General features: G+C 51.3%; 1 protein-coding gene and 1 pseudogene across 1 annotated transcript; both read left to right on the forward strand.

Annotated features, from left to right (window-relative positions):
• Positions 1 to 135: 135 nt before the first annotated feature.
• On the forward strand, positions 136 to 9,475 carry LOC143385395 (serine protease 41-like; annotated as a pseudogene).
• Positions 9,476 to 15,921: 6,446 nt separating this feature from the next.
• On the forward strand, positions 15,922 to 20,313 carry Zg16b (zymogen granule protein 16B). Its single transcript, XM_076840871.1, has 3 exons — positions 15,922 to 16,046; positions 17,031 to 17,317; positions 20,216 to 20,313. The coding sequence occupies exons 1-3, from the start codon at positions 15,922 to 15,924 to the stop codon at positions 20,311 to 20,313; spliced, it is 510 nt and encodes a 169-aa protein (XP_076696986.1).
• The last annotated feature ends 3,838 nt before the right edge of the window (positions 20,314 to 24,151 follow it).

Below are 24,151 nucleotides of genomic sequence, written 5' to 3' on the forward strand. Positions count from 1 at the left end.
TGTGGTCCCCAAGTGTCCCTTGGTCCCAGGTGGTGACGGGGGCTTCCAGCCTGCTGCCTCTCCCGCAGGGGGCGCCGGCAGGGTCTGGAGCGGAGTTGCAGGGAGCAGAGGGGGCGCCAGGTTGCAGAAGAGGCCATGGGTGAGAGGAGCTGCCCACTGCTGTCGCCGCTGCTGCTGCTGGCGCTGCTGTGGCGCCCGGGACTGGAGAAACAGGGTGAATTCAGGGGGCGCTGCTGGCAGGGCGGGGCGACGGGGGCCGTGGGCGTCGTGGAGGTCAGGGGCGCTCACCTCCTGGCCTCCACTCAGACTCGCAGGAAGAGAACCGGCAGTCAGGTAAGGCGGCCCCGACGAGCCCCCTGCGCGGTGCGCGGGCGTCGGGTGCAGAGGAAGGTGCGAGGACGCCTCATCTCTCCCTCTCCTCCGCCTCAGGTCCCATGAACACCCTGCTGCTCTCAAGTAACGGTTGGGCCCTGGGGAGGGGCGGGTGGGCGCGTCCCCAGAGGCCCTCGGCCCAGCGGTGGGCCTGCCCCAAGAGCTCACCGCGTGTCTGCTCCAGGGCACTGACTGCTTCAGGAGGTGAGTCCCGGCATCCACAAGGGATGGCAACCTCTCTTCCTGCAGGGGGTGCGCCTTGCCTTCTTGCAGCCTCTTCTGAGCCCCAGTCTCTGCTGTAAACAGTCACACTACAGCCTTCTCTGCTGGTTCCCCTGGAGCCAAGGCTCCTCCAGTTCTCCCAGAGTGGTCTTCTACACTTCTATGCACCTCGAGGTGTATGGCACTTCTTTTTTTCCCCAACCCAAGTGTACTATTGTCCATATCCACTTGTAAAGTATACAAGGCTGTCGCAGGCGTTTAATGCCAACAGCTGAAGAGGTTGAGGCAGGAGGATGGCGAGTTCAAAATCAGCCTCTGCAGCTTAACCAGGCCCTAAGCAACTTAGCAAGACCTTGTCTCTAAATAAACTATAATGAAGTGCTGGGGATGGGGCTCAGTGCCTCTGGGTTCAATCCTAGGTACAAAAACAAAACAAAACAACAGCAATACAAAGTATAGATACCAGAAGTGTAGGAGACATGGGCTGATGTGGGGCCAGTGCTGGTCACCACCCTCCCCTGTGGAGCTCTCCCCAGACCAGATGTGTGACTTCATCCTGCCTGAGGCCCAACCCTGACCCCCACATCTGCTTAATCATTTATGTCTGCACAAGCATCCCCAGAAGAACTGGGATGAATTTCCTTGTCCTTAAGACAGCTCTGGGAGGTGACAAGACCCCCTGGAGGTGTGTGGAGCCACTTTCTTGCTTCTCCTCCCACAGTGCTCTGGTCCTGGCCTGTCTAGGCTCTGTGGCTTCTATAGGGGGCCTTGGGCCATAAGAAGAACTTGCCATGGACACCAATTGTGTCCATAATGAGCAAGAAGTAGCAGCCCCACAGCATCACCCCAGCCCAGGTGTGCTCAGATGGCCAGGTCCCCTTCCCTGGGCCCTGGAGGTTGCTCTCTTCTCCCCTGCCAGGTTCTCTCGTGCTTCCAGGTGGATAGTCCAGCTTGGTGAGCTGACTCTCCGCCAATCTTTCTGGAGCCTGCGGGCTCACCGAAACCGGTACAGAGTGAAGGACATCATTGTGAACCCCCAGGCTAGAGGAAAGTTCCATGACATCGCCCTGCTGAGGCTGGCCTCCTCGGTCACCTACAGCAAGTACATCCAACCCATCTGTGTCCTGTCTTCTACCTTCATGTTCCTGCACCGGTCTGACTGCTGGGTGACTGGTTGGGGAGTCATCCATGAGAATATGGGTAAGGTTGGGGACAGAGGGATGGGCTGGGCACTATCCTCATCCCATTTAGCCACCAGGCCCAGTTGTCTCTCCTGGACCTGGGCACCCGCTCAGCATTCTCTCCTCAAGGGCTGCCCTCCTCTTGCTCCCACTACAAGGGCAGGAAGACAGGCTCTGTCCCCTTCCCTTGCAGACACTGTGTGGGCCAGAAGGCAGGGGTGCAAGGGGGGCCGGCTTGGCATGTGCCTTTGCTAGCAAGCAGGGGTGGCAGGCTCAGGACAGCCTCCTGCCAAAGGCCTCGGCTGTTAACTTCCTTCCACTGTGATTTAGTTCACAAACCCAAACTTATAGCCAGCAGTGGCGAAGCAGGCTTCAGAGATCTGCGGGGCGTTCCCAAAGCTGTGTGGCCATCCTGGCACCATCTACCTCAGAACAGCTCCATCTCAGCAGGAGTCCCCACCCTCCTTGGTCATTCTCTCCATGCCTGGTGGCTTGGGCTCATTGCCCCTGGCAACCATCACCTGCCCAAACCACCGCCTGCCCTCTGCCTGCATGGATAGCCTGCTCTGGACATTCCTTGCCAACGCAGCCACAGAGCGTGTGACCTTTTGTATCTGCTTCTTGCACATGCTGTCGTGTCTCCCAGGGTCGTCCCGTTTGCGTGTCCCTTAGTCCTGCATCCCTCTTTTTTCCTTTCCTTCCTTCCTTTCTTTCTTTTTCTTTTCTTTCCTTCTTCTTCTTCTTTTTTTTTTTTTTCTTTTGAGGTATAATTCACAGAACATCAAATGAGCCACTTGTGAAGATGCACAGCCTGGCGTATTCAGCATATTCATGACACTGTACAAGGGAGGACTCCATGAGGGACCTCCATGCCACCAAGCTGTGGCTCCACGTGGGGCCCTCCCTGCAGCCCCAAGAGCCACCAGCCAGACTTCTCCTCTGCCTTGGCTTCTTCTAGGTATTCAGAGAAATGTCCCCTGCTCTGGCCTCTTTCGTCATCCACGCGATAGCCCGGGTCTGAGCATCAGGGCTTCTTGGGGACCAGCAACATTCCACTTAGGGCACATTCGTTTAGACCACAGTCCTCATCCCTTCATTTGCTGATGGACACTTGGGGTTTTGACCTGCTGAGTGATGTGGCTGCAGTGGCTGTGAGCACACACGCACACTTTCGTTTGATGACTCTTTTCAGGTACCCTTGGGGCTGCGGTTGCTGGACCACGTGGTGCTTCTCTGTTGGACCTGTGGAGCTACCAGCAGTGCCCCGCAGCAACTCCTTCACATTCCTGTCAATATGTTTGCTGACATGCATTATTGTCATCATTTCTTCTCTTTTCCTTTTTAGTTCTGAGGTCCTCAAGCATGCCAGGCAAATGCTCTACCGCTCAAGCATACCCCCTCCCCATTTTCCACTCTTTAAATTTGGCTGTCCTTGTGGTTGGGATGTGGTGCCTCAATATGATTTTCACTTATGTTTCTCTAGTAACAAATGACATTGAACTTCTTCCATGTGCTCATTGATGTGTTCTATATCCCTAGGAAAACTAGCTTTATGAATCCTTTGCCCATTACTAATGGGGTTGTCTTTGATTGAGTTATAATGCTGTTCTGTTCTAGGTAGACGTTTATTGAAAATATGATTTGAAAAATACATTCTCCCATTATCTGGATTTTCTTTTCACTTTTTTTATTAATTGTTTTAGTTGGACACAATACCTTTATTCCATTCATTTATTTTTGTGTGGTACTGAGGATCGAACCCAGGGCCCTGCACATGCTAGGCAAGTGCTCTACTGCTTTTTTCACTTTTTTCACTTTCTTGGTAATGTTTTTCAATATACCAAAATCTTAATATTGATGAAATCCAAATTATTTATTTATTCTTTTGTTTTTATTAGTACATTATAGTTATAAATAGTGGGGTTCATTTTGACTTATTCACAAATGCATATAATATAATTTGTCTTCCTTTGTTGCTTGTACTTTTGGAATTTTATCTTTTTTTTTTTTTCCCTGTACTGAGGATTGAACTGGGGGCATTCTACCAATATGCTACCTCCCCCAGCCCTATTCTTTTTTTTTAACTTTCTTTCTTTTTTTTTTTTTTTTTGTGGCAGTGCCTTGTCAAAGTGCTGAGGCTAGGCTCAGACTTGTGATCCTCCGGCCTCAGCCTCTGGAGTCATAGGGATTATAGGCGTGTGCTACTGCACCCAGGTTTTGGTGTTATATCTGCAACAACATTGTCAGATCCAGAATCCTGAACATTTACATATTGACCCCTATGTTTTCTTTTGTAGTTTTAGCTCTTATATTCATGATTTTGATTCACTTTGAGCTGAGACTTGCACATGACGAGAAGTAGAGGTCCAGTTTTACTCTTCCTTGTGGTTAGCCAGTTGTCCAAGCACCATTTGTTAAATACCACTGAACTTTGATTGAACCTTGTGAAAAATCAATCCTCCTTAGATGTGTTGGTTTATCTCCAAGACTCACATTTCTTTTACACTGGTCTATATGTCTGTCTTTATGCAATCAAACAGGACGGTGCTATTAAATTCATGTAGCTTCACAGTATGTTTTCTAATCAGGAAGTGAGTCATTCAACTTTGTTCTATTTTTTTCAATATTATTTTAATTACTTAGGGCTCCTGGATATTCTGGTAAATTTTAGAGGCAGGCTGTCGATATCTTTAAAAATGCCACTGATATTTGGATCAGGATTGCATTAAATTGTGGTTGTTTTAGGGTGCACTGCCATATTAATGCATCTAAAATCATCAACATACAAACATCCATTTATTTGCACCTTCTTTCATTGCTTTCAGCAAAGATTTGCAGCTTTTTGTATAGAAGTCTTAGACCTCCTCAGTTAGTTTACTCATTTTTTTTTTCTTTTGATACTCTTGTAAATGGAATGTTTTCTTAATTTCCTCTTTGGAGTGTTCATTGTTAGTATAAAGGAACATAAATGACTTCTTTTTCAGTGTTTGGATTGAACCTAGGGAGGCCTTACTCTGAGCTAAATCCCAGCCCGTTTTTGTTTTACTCTGAGGCAGGGCCTCACTAAGTTGATGAGGCTGGCGCCTTACTTGCAATCTTCCTGCCTCTGTTCTCCTGAGTTGTGCTGGTTTACAGGCATGTTCCCGGCACACAAAGGATTTTTGAATGTTGAGTCTGTATCCTGCACTGTGTATTTGTTCATTAGCTCTAGAAAGGTGTTTATTTACACATTTCTTGTGGACTTACTATTTCTACATATAAGGTCATGTCATTTGGGAATGGAGATCATTTTTTTTTCCTTTTTTTTTTTTTTTCATGATTGGGTTACCTTTTCTTTCTTGCTTGCTTAATTGTTCTTGTGAGAAATCCCAGTACTATGTGAATAGAAGGGTGGAATCAGGCATCCTTGCTTTGTTCTTGGTCTTGGAGGAAAAACCGTCTAGTTTTTCACTCTTGAGCAAGACTTTCACTGTGGGCTTTTCATTACAGGGCTTCGGTTGTGTTGGCAGGTCCCTTCCGTTCCTTGTTTGTGGAGTGTTTTCATCATGAAAGGGCACTAGATTTTGTCCATGCCTTTTCTGTACCTATTAAGGCAATCCTGTGTTTTCTTCCTTGTTCTATTATGTAGATGCCATCCTGAGTTCCAATGTAGGCCCAGCCGTCCTCTGGAAGGAGTCCTGTAGAGCAGGATTTGCTCGCGTTCTGGTGAAGATTTCCACTAGTGCTTTCAGAAGGGGGAGACGGCTTTCCAGTTTTCTCTTTTGTTGCTGTGGCGTTGTCTTTGTGGCTGGTGTAAGGCTCACACTGGCCTTGGGGGAGGAGCAGGGCAGTGTTTCCCTCGGTTCTGTCATGGGGAGAGCTCAGGAAGGGTTGGTGTCAGTTCTTCTTAGATGTTGATAGAATTCACCAGTGAAGCTGCCCGACCCTGAGCTTTTTTTCATTGGGAGATCTTTGATTACTGATCCGATCCCTATTCATTATATAAATAACACATGTTCAGATGTTTGATTTCTTCTTGAGCCTTTTCTGGTGTTCTGTGACTTCCTGGGGATCATTCTGCTGCCTCCAGATCATCTCTGTTCTCTTGTCATCCTTTCTGTTTCTGTAGGGTCAGTACTACTGGCCCCACTTTCATAGTACTTCCTGCTTGCTTGTCTTTTTGGTTTCATTGGTCTTCTCTACATATCCAACTTCTTCTCATTTCCTTCTTCCCGGTGGCTTTAGTTTGTGCTTCTTTATCCAGCTCCTTACCATGTAACCCTGGGCCGCTGATCCAAGATTTCCCTCTTTTATTAGGTAGGCATGGACAGCTCTTGTTGCCCTCTCCAAGAACTTTTGCTATGTCTGTGGGTTTGTGTCCATCTTCCTGCAGCTCAGGGTCTATCCTAGTGTTACCTGTGGTTTCCTCTTTACCCATGGGTCATTTAAGAGACTGTTGTTTAACACCCACAGGTATGGGAATTATTTGGTCTTGTTGATGCTGATTTCTGGCTGCATTCCCTCCTGGGAATTCCCAGGGAAGATGTGTTGCTTGGTATCAGTGTTTTCCAACTCACCGACCTGCTGCATGTCATGGAGACAGTTGCACACACACCTCAGGAAAATGTATATTCTGTTGGTTTTTTTGGATGGTCTGTACTGTATATTTCTGTGATATACTTGGTTTATGGTGTTGTTCACATTTTATATTTTTATTGATCTCTCTGCTTTTCCCATCCATTATTAAAGGCAGAAAATTAGAGCATCCAGGTATTAATATGCAACTTTCTGTTATTCCCACCAATTCTGTCAATTTTGCTTTATATATTTTTGGGTTCTATTATTAGGTATATGAATGTTAATAATTGCCATTTTTTTAAGGATTGGTATCTTTTATCAATATGCAATTTCCTTCTTTGACTTTGTAACAAGTGTTGATTTAAAGTTCACTTGGCTGATCTACTTTAGCAGCCTTAGCTCTCTTGGTTATTATTTGCATGAAATCTCTGTTGCTAACCTTTAGACTTTATATGTCCTTGGATCTAAAGTGAACCTGTGTAGAAGGTGTGCAATTGGACTGTGATTCTAAATCATTCTGCCAATCTGCTTTCTACATGGAGCATCTAATCCCTGCACATAAGGAGTAATTACTGAGCAGGAAAGACTTGCTTCTATTTTTTGTTTGTTTGTTTTGTATATCTTATATATTTTTTATATCTATAGCTATCTCTTATATCTTCTCTCTCTCCTCTGTCTCTGTCTCTCTCTCTGTCTCTCTGTCTCTGTCTCTGTCTCTCTCTCTCTCTCTCTCTCAGTACTGGGCATGGAACTCAGTGGTGCTCTACCACTGAGTTACATCCAAGCCCTCTTGATTTTTTATTTTGAGACAGGGCCTCACTAAGTTCCTTGAAACTGGCCTCAAACTTATGATTTTCCTGCTTCAGCCTCCTAAGTAGCTGGAATTACAGGCATGCACCACCAAATTGTTTTTTATTTCTTTTTTTTTCATTTATTTAAATGATTTACTAGGATATCATATTGGTTTTCTTCTCTTTTTTAAATATATTTTTTTAATTGTAGATGGACACATTACCTTTATTTTATTTATTTATTTTTATGCAGTGCTGAGAATTGAACCCAGTGCCTCACATGTGCTAGGCAAGTGCTCTACCATTGAGCCACAACCCCAGCCCTCTTCTCGTTTTCTTATATTTTTCAATTATTATATTAGTGGTTGCCCTGGGCATTACAATTTGTATCTCAAACTTGTAACAATATCTATTGAATTAATACCAATTTAGCCTCAATAATACAAATAAATCTTGGTTCTTGGATAGATTTATTCCTTCACTTTATGTTCTTCTTATCATAAGTTATGTCTTTATGCAGAACATTAACATGAATTTACAATTATTGCCTTATGCACTTGCCTTTTTTTTTTTCTTCAGGGCTGGGGATTGAGCACAGGGCATGCTAGGCAAGTGCTACATGCCAGCCCCACATGTTTGTATTTTACATTGGATAAGAAACAAAGAAGAGTCATTAACCAAAAATACAATGAGACTGGCTTTTCTATTTTCCAGTGCATTTGCCTTCAAAGCGGTTCTTTCTTTCCTGGGATGACTTTGGGCTACTGTCTAGTGTCCTCCCTCCATTTCAGCCTCGAACAACCCTTTTCCTTTTTTTTTTTTTTAATTTATTTTTATGTGGTGCTGAGGATTGAACCTGGGGCCTTGCACATGCTAGGTAAGCACTGTACCTCTGAGCCACAAACCCAGACCTGCCCTTTTCCATTTCCTATGGGAATTGGTCTACTCGTGATGAACCCTCTCAGTTGTAGTTTATCTGAGAATGTCTTCACTTCTCCGTTTCGTGAAGGAGAGCTTTATATGATAGAGAATTCTTGTATGACCATTTCCCCACCCTCTTTGACTTTAAAATGTGTCTTTCCACTGCTTTCTGCCCTCCATGGTTTCTGTTGATTTTATTGACAGTCACTTAAAGAGATGCCTTGCTTCTCTCTGGCGGTCTACACGTTTGTCTTTGTATTGACAATATCATCACAACGTGTCTCAGTGTGGATCTTTGTGTTTACCCAAATTGGAGCTTGTGTAGCCTCTTGTATTTGTAGTTTCACATCTTTCATCAAGTTTTGGATTTTTTTCCTTCTGGATCCTGCAGCCCCAAATTATCTCAGCCTCCTTAAGTTCCACTCTCTCTGTGTTTTTGTGGGGAATCTCTCCACTGGTGCACTTGAGACTTTCTTCTGCATTTTAAAAATTAGGAAACTAAGTTTTGGTGGAGCTGCAAAACAAGCCCATCCATTGGGTCCCTCTGTGATGGTGCTGATAGCCTATGATGTGAGGTGATCATCAGGGACCTCCCTACTGCTACAAGATGTGTCCTGCATGCTGCTCTGCTCCAGATGGCAGAGGAGAGGCTGAGTTTGCTTTCTGTCTCTGTCCTACCCCAGTACCTCTGCCACCCCCCTACCGCCTCCGGGAAGTGCAGGTCACCATCCTGAACAATAGCAGGTGCAGGGAGCTGTTCGAGTTGCCCTTTCAGCGCAGCTCCATCAGTTTCGACATGCTTTGTGCTGGTGCTGAGAATGGCAGCAGGGACACCTGCCACGTGAGTGCCCACCCCATGAGGAAATCATACCCACCCTGCCCCAGGCCTGAGAGCAGGCTCCGAGCCCCCACCAGCCCACACCTGGAGTAAAGCAACGGCAGTCCTTATTCACCAGCCTACAAAACATACTGCTCATTCTCCACTGGTGGTGCCTCCTCCCACATCCCGTCAGCCCCTGGTGGGGGCTTCACTTCATAGATGCAGAAACTGAGGCTCTGTCTCTGCTGGGGAGCAGGGAATAGGACTCACACCCCTCCTGCCAGCTTCACAGCCACTCTGCTCCCCCAGCCTCTCTGTAGGCTCTACCCACCTGCCCTGGCTGGGCTCACCCAGGCTTCTCCCCAGGGTGACTCAGGAGGACCCTTAGTCTGTGACCTGGAAGGGCTGTGGTATCAGATTGGAATTGTGAGCTGGGGAGTGGGCTGTGGTCGACCCAACCGGCCTGGAGTCTACACCAACGTCAGTTGGTGCTTCAGGTGGCTCTGTCACTGATGTCCCACAGTGCACCCAGGCCAGATGCCTCCCTGCTGCCACTGTTCCTCTCTACACTCAGGTCTCTGCAACTCCTGGAGTTGGCTGAGTCCACTTGACCTGTGTGAGCACCACAGTGCTTATACAGTCACCTGGGCTGTGGACTCTCAGGGTAAGGTGGAGACAGCCTGCTGGACCAGGCTTCAGTCCCTTTCTGACCAATTTGCTAATAAACACAAGTGCATGCCTGAATTTGTGCTCTGCAGAGCTTTCTTTGGACCCAGTGGCTTCCTGATCAACTGTCTGGGTTCACCCATGACCAGTTCAGCCCAAGACCTGTCTCTAACTCCTAACCCTTATCCAGGATTTGGAGAGAGCTGAACCCTCACCAGCTAGTTCAATCAGAAAGACGACTTGTGGAAAGGCCCAGGGTATCTGGGGCATGGAGACTGCAGTAGGCGCAGGGAGCAAACACTCCTGACCGAGGACCCCTATCTCAGAGTGCCCCATTACCCAAGTGTCAGATGCTCTCGCCCATGATCCCCCAAAGGCCAACCTAAGACCAGGACTTGGTGCAGATAGTTTATTTGGGATGTGACCTCAGGAATCACAGGTGAGGAAGTGGGGAAACTGAGGCAGGGAAGCACAGAGTTTGTACAAAATGGCGGTTCCCTTTGTGGGTAACCTCAGCACTGGCCCATGGAGGACAAGGACAGCAGGGCTGGCATTCCTCCTGACCCCCAAGGCACAGCGTGGTCCCGAGGGCATGAGATTCTCCAGCGCAGGAGCTGACTCCATCTGAGGCTGTCAGTCAGAGCTTTACCTTCTGTGGCGGAAAGTGGTGGGGGTGGGAAAGTGGGAAGGCACCACCCCCCGTCTGCACCCCACAGGTGCTCCTTGCATGGCCAAGGGACCAGTCCACCAGGGCAGCCTTGGTGGGGGGTCTCTAGCTTATTCAAGCAGAGTGGGTCTTGCAAGATCCTCAAATGCTGTGAGCACAGAAGATGGATATGCTCTGGCCAGCTTCCTCCCTCCTGGTGCCACCCCCAGCCCCACTTCCTGGAAAATGTACGTCTGACGCACATGTTCCTATCACCTGTGAGCCTAGGAGGAAGGTTGGAGAGGGCTTCTGGGCAAGGGTCCACTACCTTGCTGTCCTTCTGCCTTATGGGTCTGCATCACTTAGTGGGCAATTGAGCTGAGGTGGGTGGGTTGGCCAGTCCCCCTCAATTGCAGCAGGGAAGGTGCTTTGTCCCTCTGAGTCCTGGAGTGTCATGCATGGGGCAGGCAAGGGAGTCCCTGTTTGGAGAGGAGGAAGATGCAGCAGGTAGGAAGTGCTGGGTACAGATCGGAAGGCAGCTCCTGAGGTGTGATTGGAGTCACGTGGCTGATTCCAGAGAGAGGAGATGAGCCAGGGGCCCTGTCAGGTCTGGGGACTTCTGGATGGCATTGAGCAGTGGACTAGAGAGAAAACTGGCCAGAGGGAACAAGTCAGAAGTAAAAAGCGGATCACAGACCCAACTGACCCTGTGGTATTGGGAGGAGCCCAACACCACATGCTGCTGAGATGTCTGAAAGGGTGGGGCCTGGAGAAGGAGAATCCTTCTGAGCCTGGCCACAGCTCAATGGATTGTCCAGCAGGGCACAGGTGAACAGTGGCCCAAGGGAACCTGTCAGAGAGGAAAGGCAGTTCCACAGCCTGGCACCCCATCCCCAGCAGAAGGGGTTGCCTCTTTTCAGCCCCTGCCCCCCGCCCCCCGCAGCTTGGCTAGGGCACCTCAACTCCAAGTACAGAGGCCAGCTCTGAGATGAATGTTGGTGTCTCCTCAATTTGTAACTTCTGACGTGACAAAAGAGGGTGCCCTTTGGAGGTGATCAGGTGCTGGTGAGGTCATGAGGGAGAGGCCCCTCTTCTTATAAGAAGAGGTCCTAACCTCAGAACACTCCTCAACCGCCCTCCTCTTGGCCAGACAAGAACACAGGGAGAGGGCAGCTGTCAACCAGCCAGGAAGCGACCATCACCAAGAACCCAACCCAAGGAACCTTCACCTTAGACGTCCAGCCTCCAAAAACAACTGGCTGGAGCCTGGCCATCTAAGGTGTTCTCGTAAGGCTGCCTGAGCTCATTAAGACTCCACATAGGCACCGGCAGCCCCGCAGCCCCATTTGAAATTTGAATATATTTTAATTTTTTTAAAAAAATTTAATACTTGTACTAATGGGATTTTAGTTACACCAAAGATTAGGCAAAATGTGTGTCTGTGGGTCCAGTTAGTGTTGAGTTTTGCTGGGGAGGATAGATAAAATGCCCGGCAGGTAGGGAGGTGCCCACGTGAACGTGAGTGGTGCCGTTGCAGGGTCCCAGGGACGCATGGTGGAATCGCCTCCCACTCCCCGACTCCTCGAAGCCTTCCTGGGTAGGGGCCTCATTCCCCAGCAGCAGCCACTCAAGGGAAGTCCATACACGAAGGCCAGCCTCTGCCCTCGCCCACGAGTTCCCATCCCCTTCCCAGCTGCCTCTTCTGGGAAGAAGCTGAGAAGCCATGGGCTGAAGGTGCATGGAGAAGCCAGTTCCCGGCTTGACCCCAGAAAGTTCAGTCTGTCCCAGGACCAGAGCTAGGGACCCAGGCTCCTGCCTTCAAGTGAGGCTGGGACTTTCTGTAGAGGACGAGCCTGGCCCTTGGACTGAAGTTCTGACCTGCTGTGCTCAGAGGGGTCCCCCCAAGCCCCACACCAGGAGGGTAGGGAAGCCAGGCCTGTGTAATCTAATCCAACTGCTGACATACAAGGCCACCCAGCCCAGGATCCACCTCTCTGGAAGGAGAAGGCTTCATTGTTCCCTTTCCTGGCAGAGTGCAAACTGGGGCGTACCCAGTACATGGAATAAATGCTCAGTAAATCCCCCTCTTGGGGAGCCCTGATCCCAAGGGACAAAGGGCTGTGTTGAGCATCTGTGAGAATAGGCTCAGGGCCAGCACTCAGGCCTAGGTGGCTGGAGGGTTCAGGGTGAGGTTGATTCAGAATGGGGACCTCCCACCTGTGCACACAAAGAGCTGACACATGTGCCTCCTCCTGTGTATAACAGCAAGTGGGTACGCGTGTGTTCCTGCACTGCCCAGCGTGGGTGTGCACGTGAGTCTGTTGCCACACCTGCCTACTCTGTGTAAATGTGCCTTGTGGGTGCCGTTGGGCATGTCCTCCCTCCGGCCAGGCTGCCAACTGCCTCTTCCAATTCCCCACTTCCCTGGGTGGTGCTTCCTGGAGTCCTGGCCCAGACAGTCCTTCTCCTGGTGCCAAATCCTTCTAGAAGGCATTGGAACAGGCAGCAAACCTGCAAAAATGCCTTCAGGCTGGGCTGGGACAGAACTGCCTTTGTGTGGTTTCCAGGCCCCTGTCTCCAAGAGCTCTGCCGACGCCAAGGGTTCTGGCTCCTCTACCTCCCGAAGACCCCCCCAGCCTTGGCAGGGGGCCACTACCTCCCCGAACCAGCCTATCCTGCATCTGCACGCCAGAGGGTCACTGGGAGGACAGGTAGGATTGGGATCATAAGGGACCTGAATCCCACCAAGCATCCCCAGGCAGACAGCCTTTGGAATCAAGGGCTCCAAAGGCTGGTTGGCACAGTCACCTTTACTTCACCTATTTAGTCCCAACTGTGAGGGCTGTGTTTGTTCCAGGGTGCGGCATGGGTGTCCACTAGGGGTGGGCAGACAGTGTGTGAAGGGCCAGATAGTGCAGTCCTGGGCTTTGTGGGCCGAGGGTCCCTGCGGCAAGCCTCTGAGCTACCTGGGCGGCCAGCGAGGGATAGGGCCCAGCTTCCTGCCCTGATGCTTCCTCTGTGGACAGTGGCGCGGGCTTGCACAACATGTTCATGTGCCACAAAACACTGCTGTTTTGAATTTTTTTTTTTAACTTTTAGATGTTACTGAACCTTTATTTTATTCACTTATTTATATGTGGAGCTGAGAATACAACCCAGTGCCCCATACATGCTAGGCAAGCGCTCTACCACTGAGCCACAACCCCAGCCCTCTCTTTTGAATTTTTCTGATGATTTTAACATGTGAAAAGCATTCTTAGCTCAAAACAGGTGGAGGTCTGGTTTGGCCTGACAGCCATAGTTTGCTCACCCCTGGCATAGGTAGTACCTGGCCCAGGTGAGTCCTGGAAGTCCTGGGGAACCCCTCCCCTGTCCTGCAGCCCCTCCCCTGCTACTATTTCATGAGACCAGGGTCCCCATTCTCAGGAGTCTGTGCACATTCCAGGCCACTCCCTCCCCACCCTTTCTTTTACAAGCTCACAGAGGTATCTAGACACCCCCCGCCACACGAGCAGGGTTGCCTTGGGTGAAAGACTCCGGGGTGGGGACATGGCTCTCCTCCCACACCTTTGCAGGGTTCGGTGTGGTGGATACCACTGCCTGTACTCTGTCATTGCTGGCTGTTGGGAGCCATTCTCACACGTGACTGGGTGACTCCCGGTTAGGGTCTGAGGCGCTCTGGCTGTGTCGGAGCTTTCCCGGCCCTCTCCTGTTGAGAGAACCTGTCCGTGTGGGGGTGTAACTGACCACTGACCCCGGAGGCCCAATCACTGACCCTGACCTTGGAGTGTGGCTCCCCCTTCAACCTTCATTGGATGGAATTATCCCCTGAATTTCTTGCTCCCCAATAAAAGGCTACCCCCTGGCGTGCTCACTCTCTCTCTCCTGCTAGCCCTGAGTAACCCTTGCTGCCCTTTCGGGCGGTTAGAGGAGGGAACCAGAGAGGGGAGCCGTCTCGGACCTGGTCATAGAAAAAGGTAACTGAGTCTGTGTGTTTATTTCGATCTCGCTAGCTAACTTTTATGCCAAGAACCTCATTAATGAAACCATTGTGCTGGCCGCATGGTAGAGCTGGCCACTCGGGTCTGTTTGTAACCTGTTGCACCTTCCAGGGAATCAGGCTGTCACCTGCCTACACGGTGTAGGCTTGGCGTTCCGGACCTTATGTGGAGAACCTGGATCCTCACAGCAACCCCAAGAGTAGATTCCATGTAGATAACAATCCACATGTAACAGATGAAACGATCGAACCCCTGGTGAGCAGGGAGTTGGGATTCACACCTGAGCCAGCTCCAGTGCCCTGTGTTGACCATCACCACCCGGTGTCTGTCCCAAAGGAACCCTGGGGACAGCCTTACTTCAGCCAGTCACACCGCCACCCTTGTCTTCACCTCTTCCCAGACCCCGGTTCCTCTCCAGCGGGGAGGCGCTAGGCCTTCAAGATCTTGGAGGCAGAAAGTCTCCTGCTTCATGGAGGCTAGACTCAGAACGGTGTAACTCAAACAGGGACCTGTGTGCACCTGGTACCAGTCTCCCTCCTGGAGGGCGCTGAAGGCACTAAATGGGGAAAGTTGGCAAAGGGGTGTGGCCTGCTGCACCTAGAAGCTGCCCAGAGCCCAGCCCGGGAGAAACACCAGCACCACCCAAATAAGGGCAGACCCCCAGGCGCTCACAGAAGGACCGGCCAGGAGAACCACCCTCTCCCGATCCTCTGCCTCCCACGGGGCACCAGCCCCAACTTTGGTGTCCTTCTCTCCCTCAGCGCCAGTCCACCCCGCAACTACACCTAGACCTACGACAGCGGAGAAGCCACGGTTTCCTTCCGAGGGACAAGACAGGGTCAAGTGTTGAGCTAGATTGTCCACTCTGGCTCTCTGGACAGGAGAAGCTTGGCTTGGACTCTGGAAAGCCTGCCAGAGCTGGGGTGCTGCCCAGGCTGAAGGAGGCCCTGGACCTGCTCTACACAGGCAGGGGTCTGCACCCCAGAGAGCTTCTGAGGACACCCACCCTGCTACCCGCAAGCCCCCAGCCCCCTAGGGTCTAAACCTGCCTGTCCAGCCCAGGGAAGGGCTCCAAGAAGCCTCTCCCAACCTTGAAACCCAGGAAAATCCAAGTGCTGATGAGAGAGAACACAGAAGTAACAGTAAAGTGCCATTCACTGTCCCGGCCTGTTTGTGTAGGCTGCTGGGCCAAAGCAGCAAACACAGAACATCCGGGAGCCTCCCCCACAAGCCTCTGGGGATTCACCTAGGAAGAGCCCCCACTGCCCAGCTCCTTCCTTCCCAACCCCCTGGTGGCCCCTGGCTCCTTCCTTCTGGACGGGGGCCCACAGGAACTAGGAGCATATAAGGGGCAGAGGAAGGACACCCAGGCTCCAGGAGACTTACCAGCCAGGTAAGGTGCTCTGCTCCCTAAATGGGCTGGGAGGTTGGGCTGGCCCTGCACCAGGAATCAGGTGACTCTGCTTTCCTCCCCAGAGCCCTGAGCACCAACTAGAAGCCATGCTGCTGTTGCTGACCCTCGCCCTCCTAGGGAGCCCGGCCTGCTGGGCTGACTATATATCTGGTGGGTCTGCCCCCTCCAGCCCGTGTCCCTGGTGGCCATCTCACCTCCCTCTACCCAGGAGACCCAGGGACTCTCCCAGTTCTGTCCTGGTCTGTTCCCCAGACCACGCTCTCTGTTGCGGGGTGGGGTCTGCTACTTGGGGTGGAGGAGGCTTCCCCTTGACTTGGTGTTTCTCCCACCATGGTCCTTATCCACACAGAGATGTACGGGTCCAGGAAGGGCACGTTTTTCTGTTCCTCTGAGCACAATGGAGAAGCCGTCAAGGGAATTCGGGTGTCTACAAATGGCCTTGGCATCATTTTAAAGTGAGTGGGGCCTGGGTGGTGGGGCCTTGCCTTGGTGACCCAACTTTCCCCGGACTCAGAAACATGGTAGAAGGACCCCTTACAGCCTCTTTCCCCAAATCCTCACCTGGCTCCCAACAGCTCTTTAAGCCAGATGATTCCTGGAGTCACAGAGCCACCTGTCCCCTTCCCCCAGCCACCTCCTCTCCTGCTCATTGCCTCACTTCTTGATGCCACTTGTAAGTTCCACTGTCACCTTCTGAGTTGCTCAGAGAGGGTTGGCCATGCTTCTCCTTACTTTCTCCTTTCAACCCAAACAACTCAACCAAAGATGGCACCTCAGTACCCTTGGAACAACCAAGGGGAGGTGTATTATGCTAGAGAAAAGGAGGTGGGGGTCAGAGTGGACCACTGAATGAACATGAGTGGCCAGAAGTATTAAAGGCAGAAAACCCTAATACTGAATGCCCCTGCTTGAGGCCTGGGGTGGATCTTTGCTCTGCTCTTAGAGGTTACTGGGGATGTGGGAGAGAGAATGGGGCACAGTCACCAAAAGCAAAGCAGACAGAGTGTGGGTAGGGCATGATAGGGAAGCCCTAAGACAATACCAGTTGAGCAAAGGGACTCAGATAAGCCCAGCCAGGCAGGGTAGGTGGACTGGTGCACCTGGAGGGGACAGCTCCTCAGGTCTGTGACTCAGACTCCTAAGTGACTCAGGAAGGTCAGGCTTGGCACATGACAGCAGCCAGCTCCTCCTGAGGGTCATGGGTCATCATGACTGGACCCTGCCTGAATTCTCCTCAGAATGACCTCAGGGACCCTGCCTAGCAGTCATTCCCACCTTATACAGGAGGAAACGGAGCCCTGGGGAGGCTGGGTAATGGATTCAAGATCACAAGCCCCGCGACTGCTGGGGCCCAGGGTCTCAGGAAGCAGAGTGCAGGAGGGGGCAGGGCCCAGAGGACCAGGCAATACTGGGTGCTTAGGGCTTGGTCTGTCTCCCAGCATCCAGTTGCAGCTTGGAGACTTCTGGGATGCTGTCCAAGGCATTCCAGGTGGGACGTCTCAGGAACTGATTCTGGGCCCGAACGAATACATCACAGAGATCCACGGCACATTCTTACTCAACCTCAAGTACCTGATTGTGTGCACCAGCCGGCCACGTTGTGCCTCGTTTGGGAAGAGAGTTGGCTGGGAGTTCTCGGCTTTCTCCAAAGAAGAAGGCGAGGTGCTCAAGGGCATCTGTGGCGTCCGTGGTGTCTTTGGCATCAGGGGGATTTCCTTTAAGTGGGGTCAGGCACCAACCATGTCAGATACACAAGGATCCGGCTACCCTGATTGGCTCCCTGCGGACGCACAGAGTCAGTATGGATTTAAAAAGTAAATTTACCAATCAATAAACTTCTGCAATAACAGAATACATCCAGGCTTGGTCTTTGGGTTTGAGGAACCAAAGTCCCCAGGGCTGGAGCCCAGTGAGTGGAGATGAGGAGTGAGCCCATCCAGCTTACCTCCAGTGACCAGGGCCAGTGGCAGGCTTCTCTGAGTGAGCAGGGGCAGGGATGCCATTTGTTCATTCATGTGTTCGTAAAGCAAGCTTTTGCCAGCTCTGGTCCACACCAGTTCCCCCTGGGAGAGGAGAAAGGAACTGAGAAAGGACTAGTAACATCCAGCTGAGGAACTGGCTGCCCCAATGGGACAGATGCATAGGCAGATGGTGGCAGTGTGTTGGGGCATCTGCACTGATGAGGACGCTGGCAGGTGGTTAGGCATAGGCAACTGCCCAGAGATGAGGTGGTGAAGGCCATCGCCCACTCACTGTCTTGACAGGGTCATGGTGAGAATAAGTGCTGGCAAAGCCGCTCTCCCACTGTCTTGACAGGGTCACAGTGAGGATGAATGCTGGCAAAGCCGCGCTGGTTGGTGGGAAATCAAAACCAAGAGACCCTTTTTTATATAACTGGGACTTTTCATTTTCATGCTTATGTTTCTGACAGGAGGCATGAGTATGTTAAATGCCAAACAAATTAAATTTCAGATGGCTAGAGCATAACAGGTAGTTCATGCCTTGGAGGCTGTTCTACTACCCCTCAGCATATCAAGGACAAAGTAGAAGGCTGTTCTTCTATCTCAGTACATTGAGGACAAATCTGATAATGGACAACAATCATTTTCTGAAAGATCATGAGAATTTTAGGCACCACATTGATTATATCAACTAGAACCCAAGCTCATATTTCTGACCTCTTAGAAAACCTAATTATTATGCTTATTTTACAAAGCCCACCATATGTAGCCTCATTCTTGATTGAGGAAAGTTATATTATACACTTAGGAAAGTTAAAACATACAAAGATATATTCTTCTCTTTTTATAAACCCTTTTTTACTTTACATAGGAATTTATGATGAGCATAGTTAATATTGGAAAGTGGACTGATGTTTAGAACTTACTTTCTATTGAGAAAGATTATAAAGATATGAGAACTAGTGCACCTTGACTGAGAAACAAAGAAACTCTTTGAGAAAGCAGCTCAACCAGTTTTATGAGAATAAATTTAGGAATTAATTAAAGTAGCTTTATAAGATGTATTTTTAGAATAATGTTAGAAATATTATCCTATTTAGATTTTTGGATTTAGAAATTCTTAAGTTTTTAGTTGTATGGGTTTCTAATATGTTTTAAGAATGATTTATAAACTTTAGGATATTTTAAGTATAAGATTTAAGGGGACTTTTTTAGATGGGAATTTTAGATTAGAAATAAAGTAAAGGTGTACTTTAAACTTAAAGGTTAATGATTGGTTAGGAGACTTAGAGTCTGGTTACGTAGTTTGGCATTAGTTAATAAGAAAATAGCATATCTTGGGGAAAATAGTAAATCTTGGGAAAATCTGAAAAATGTAAATTAGTGATGCATTTTATTAATGATTCTGTACTTTTAATAATTAAATAACTAAAGGTCATATCCTGGAAAAATGTAAATTAATGTTACATTTTTTGTACCCCTAATCATGGTTAAGGAAACGTCATGTCTTGGCAAAAGTTTTAAATTGTATAATCAGTGACATATTCTGAATCTATAATGATGAGAAAAATTGCAATAAAAGATGACCCAGGGAAAGCTGCATTAGAGCTCTCTCTCTGGAGACTGCTCCAACAGAACAGCTCCTGTCTCATCTTTTTGCCGACGCCACTCATTCTTCAGGACTCCCTGAACCCCGCTAGGGCAGGACCCGGGCAGTGAGGTGGTGGCATTGCTTCAAGGACTTCTTCCTGGAGGAGGCAGAATCTAGGAAATCTTAAAGGATGAGGGAGAATCGACCAGTGGACAAAGGGAGGAGGGCACCCCAGGCTCAGAAATAAACTCAGCTAAAGGCAAGAAGAGCCAGAGAAAGCTGAGGACAGGGCTCTGCTGCATGCCCTGCTCAAAGCAACCCACGGACAAGATGTCCATCTCTCTGGGTGCAAAATGGGGAAACTGAGGCATGGGGCACAGAGTAACTTGACCTGGCTCACATGGCACAGAGTGGCAGAGTTAGGGCCCAGCTGCAGAGTCTGGACTCTGAACCCTGGGATTTCACAAAATCCTAAGTGTTCTGCATAAGATCCACTCTGATACTGTTCTCTACTTTCATTTTTATTTAATTGAAAATGCTTGTCGAGAGCGGTAACCTCAGGGAACCCAGGAATGGGGTGGAGTGGGGGGTGTCTTTATTTGTATTGCTCTCCATTGGATAGTTAGTGTTCCCCTCTGTATGAACCTGATGTGACATGCATCACAATGACACCTGTGAATTTGCCACACCAGTTACAGTTATCACAGGCACCTCAAAATTCACAGCCATCAGTGTTTGGAAATTATGGTTGTCACCAGGCTTGCCACTGAGCGCAGGTATTTATGAAACACATTTAAGACAATATTCTGGCAAGTGCAGATGCAGTTGCTTTGCAAGGGAGATCCGTGCCTTTTTTTTTTCTTCCCCTTCGTGGGGAAAGAGAAGCTACTGGGGTCGGCTGGGGACCTCCCACCTCACTTTCCCTGTGGTTCCACCATCCTGGGCAGCCAGTTCTTAATAAATTAAGCCAGAACTTAATTTATTTCACTTAATTTATTTCCTGCAACCGGCTTCTAAAAGGGGAATTGTTTTTCAGCACTAACCAGACTCTCGTCCTTTCTTGGGCGGACAGCAGCGGGGGAGGGGAGCCCCTTGTTTTCCAATGCTTCCTGGTATGGCAACAAGGATGGTCAGGAATATGAGCTGATGAGTGACAGCTCCGCCTTGTGAGGGAAGATGAAGAGGTGGAGAGGTGGAGAGGTCGAGGTGGCCGGGAGCTCAAGGAGGGTGACAGCAAGGAAAGCGATGGCGTCCTCTCAAGGAGCGGTTGCAGAGCGCAAGCCGGCACCAGCAGTCCTTTCGGGGACTTTCAAGGGAATTCCTTCATGGTGCCCACAGCTAAAACTCAGAGCGCCCTGCGTGCCAGACCCTGCATTGAGACAGGCTCTGGCTGGGGTGCTGCGTGTGTTCTCGGGGAACTCGGGTCTGACTGCGCAGACCTAGAAGCCGTGCGCCGGTGTAGGGCCAGAACTCTGTGGTGACGAGGGCCACACGAGCTCAGGTAGGTGCAGAAACTATTCAACACGGGGATTCAGGGTCGCCTTGGCCTCGATGCCTCCAGCCCGGGGTCCTCAGATCTCCCAGCCCAACCAGGTGAGCGCACAGGGGCACCAGGCGGCGGCGCCAGGTGGGGTGTAGAACTTGCTCCGCAGCCCTGGTCCACGCTGGAGGTCGGCTCCTCTGGGACCGCAGTGGGCCCCTGGGCTTCTCTGGGAGACAGGCTCCCGAGAGACAGAGGAACCAGCACTGGTCTTTGGCGGACAGGAGCTGCTGGCTGGGAGCGGGAGGGTGGGCGCGGAACTTCCGGCCCCCAGGGCGCCCGAAGGTGACCTGGCGCCCCCTGCTGGTGGTCCAGCGCAGGTGTCGGACGCAGACGCGCGCGCTGCGCTCTAGGGCAGTCCGGTGCTCGCTTGCCGACACCAAGAGTCCCAGCGCACTGCCGCGGGGCACTGGGGGGGCCCGGGCACCAGTGCGCTGTGAGCAGCGTCTGGATGCTGGTGAGAGACCGAGTTAGCACCCCCCCACACAGCTCGACTTGCAGCCTGCCCAGCCCCCGAGGACAGCCAGTTTCTTCCCTTGCTGGCTCGACCCTCCCCATGGTCTGAATGCACGGCTTGTCTCCCGGGCAGGTGCGGTGCTCTGCTTAGCAAGGGTCAGTCTGTCCTCCCCCAGGCTGCTGCTTCGGGCCTCCGCCTCTTGGAGGTGGAGGTCCCCAGGGAATCTGGTCCCAAGAGGTTGTGCAACCCCTGCGGTCCTGGAGCCCTCACGCCTCTGAGTCTATCCCTGCATGTCCTTGTGGACCAACTGCGACCTGTGGGGCACTCTCCTACTGCCGGCCTCATCCTGAGCCTGGGGTTGCATCTTTTGCAGGATCTGCCCAGTTCACAACTTCCCCTCCTGGGAGCCTCCTCCCCAAACTACCCAAAGTCAGGCGCAGTTGCCACCTTGAGATCCCTCCTTAGACAGAGTAGACCAGAGGTGGACCTTGACCCAAGCTAGGCCGGTTATTTTCAGGATCAGAGACCAGCAAATCAGGCCAGGCTCTGCCTGATGGTGTTCATATAAACAGGGAGGTGAAAGGTTATTCCAAGTAGAGCTGCCAGGTAAAATACAGGCCTTTTTGAGACAGTCTGGCTAAATTGCCCAGGCTGATCTTGAACTTGCCATCCTCCTCCCTCAGCATCCTGAGTTTCTGGGGGTATAGGTGTGCACTACTAGGCTCTGTGCAATCATTGAATTTTTATGAGGGTAAGTATATCCCAAATGCTGCACAGGACACATTATACTAGAAAATGATTGTCAAAAGGCACAGTGGCATATGCCCATAATCCCAGCCATTTGCCGGGCTGAGGCAGGAGGCTCACAAGTTCCAGGTCAGCCTGGGCAACTTGGTGAGATCCTATCTCAAAACTAAAATAAAAGAGCTGGGAAAGTAGTTCAGTTGGTAGAGCACTTGCTTATCATGCTCAAGGCACTAGGTTCAATTCCCAGAACCAATAAATAAATCTCCTGAGGATGTAGCTCAGCGGGAGAGTACCCCTAGATTTAATCCCCAGTACCTACTAATAATAATGACAATTTATCGATTATCTGAAATTCAGTTGAGCTGAGGAGACCTCACTTTCATTTACTAAATGTGGCAACCCTGACCCAAGATACCCAGAACACTTTGGGAGGCTCAAACTGGTGGAAAGAGCCAAGCCCTGGCCTTTTCTGGATATCGAAAAGGACCAGTGGCGGGAGAGAATTGCGGTTTTCCATGAGTCTTTTCAATCTGTGCTCATGACCAAGTGGCCCTAAGGCCACCAGACCCCGCAGAGCAAAGGCCCTTGGGAGCCCAGTGATTGGAACCTGGAAGCCCTCCCCGCCCCCTCAATGAGCACGTGAGCCCCCTCCACCCACGCCTGGGCCTTTCAGCCTTCCCCTTCTCGCAGGGGCACACTGTCAGGCCCGGGGGGGGGGGGGGGGGGGGGGGGGGGGGGGGAAGCTGGTGGTATCTCAAAGTCCCAGTGCCTGACTCCCGCCCAGAACACGGGCGTATTTCGGAGAGGCCCAGGAGTCAGAGCCCTACTCACCCCTTGATGAGGCCCAGGGTGCAAACGAAGACCCAGATGCCCTGGTTGCCCCCTGCTCTTCGCCCCCGATGTGGAAGCAGGAGCCGCCGCTTGGGCCCTGCATCTCCGAGAAAGGCGAGCAGAAGGTGGCACAGAGGAAGAGCACTGGGCTCCCGTGCTGCGACTCAAGACAGGCTCCCATTTCCCATTTGGCCCTATGCCTGAGACCAGACGGTGGGAGGCCAGGGCTGCCCACTGGCCAAGACAGGGCTCACCCTGGGCGTTGCAGGCAAGACCAGAGAGGAGAGCCAGGCCCAGGAACAGCCTGGGCTCCAGCAGCGCTAGACGCAGGACTTCCTCCGTCAGGAACCCCGGAAGGAGACGAGACTTCAGCGAGACTCTGGGGAGAAGCTGCCAACAGTGAGGGGTCCTGAGGCCCACGCAGGTGGGCGGGAACATTCAGGGAACAGTTCCCTACAAGCTTTGAGGACTTAACCAGAAGACTCCAGCGCTGGCTTCATGGGTGTGTGCGGCTGCGTAGTGGCCTGTGTTTAAAGTAGGGTCCTGTGTTCAAAATTCCAGTGTTGCCATGTCCAAATTCACAAGGTTCCATCAAAGGGCCCCCCTTCACACTGGGATCCCCAAAGCCCGCAGCCAGTCCTGGAAGAGCCCCATGTTGTGAGGACCCCTCCCATCCCTGCTTCCTGCCTCAATCTCCAGATGGGTCAACTCATGCCTCCACTGCCCCTCTGGCCTCGCCTACAAGGGTCATGCTGGGGCCCATTCCCTCTCTAACCTGCACTGCATGGTCTGAGCCCCTCAGCCTGCCTGCTTATACCCAGGTGCCACTTGGCCACATCCTCCTCATGTGAGGGGCAGTCCGGTGCTCGCTTGCTGACAGGCAAGAGTCCCAGCGCACTGCTGCGGGGCAATGGCGGGGGGGGGGGGGGGGGGGGGGGGGGGGGGGGGGCCGGGCACCAGTGCGCTGTGAGCAGCGTCTGGATGCTGGTGAGAGACCGAGTTAGCACCCCCCCCACACAGCTCGACTTGCAGCCTGCCCAGCCCCCGAGGACAGCCTTGGCGGGAATTCTTGCAGGAATATCCAGGGTATCCTGAAGCCCTGAGAGGTTGCCTGATGGTGGGCAGCCCTGCCCTCCAGCCCAAAGCCTGGGTGAAACTCCTGATGGAGGCTGTGATGCTGGGGAAGGACAGGAAGGGAGGGTGAGGCTCTTTGGGGAGCTGCCAGCCTGCTAAGCCCCTAAGCCCTCAGCAGGCTGCAGCAGGGTAGGGTGAGGAGCAGGGGGCTGGCGTGGGAGGTGGGGATGGCAGGTCCAGGGAAGAGCAGGCCAAAGCCTCCAGGCTTCCTCAAGCCTGAGGCAGGAAACCCTGTGTGCAGGGGTTTTGTTTGTTTCTTTTTCCAGCACTGGGAATGGAACCCAGGGCCTTCTTTGTGT

This window comes from Callospermophilus lateralis, chromosome 19, assembly GCF_048772815.1.
Source record: "Callospermophilus lateralis isolate mCalLat2 chromosome 19, mCalLat2.hap1, whole genome shotgun sequence".
In the NCBI taxonomy this organism is placed as follows: domain Eukaryota; kingdom Metazoa; phylum Chordata; class Mammalia; order Rodentia; family Sciuridae; genus Callospermophilus; species Callospermophilus lateralis.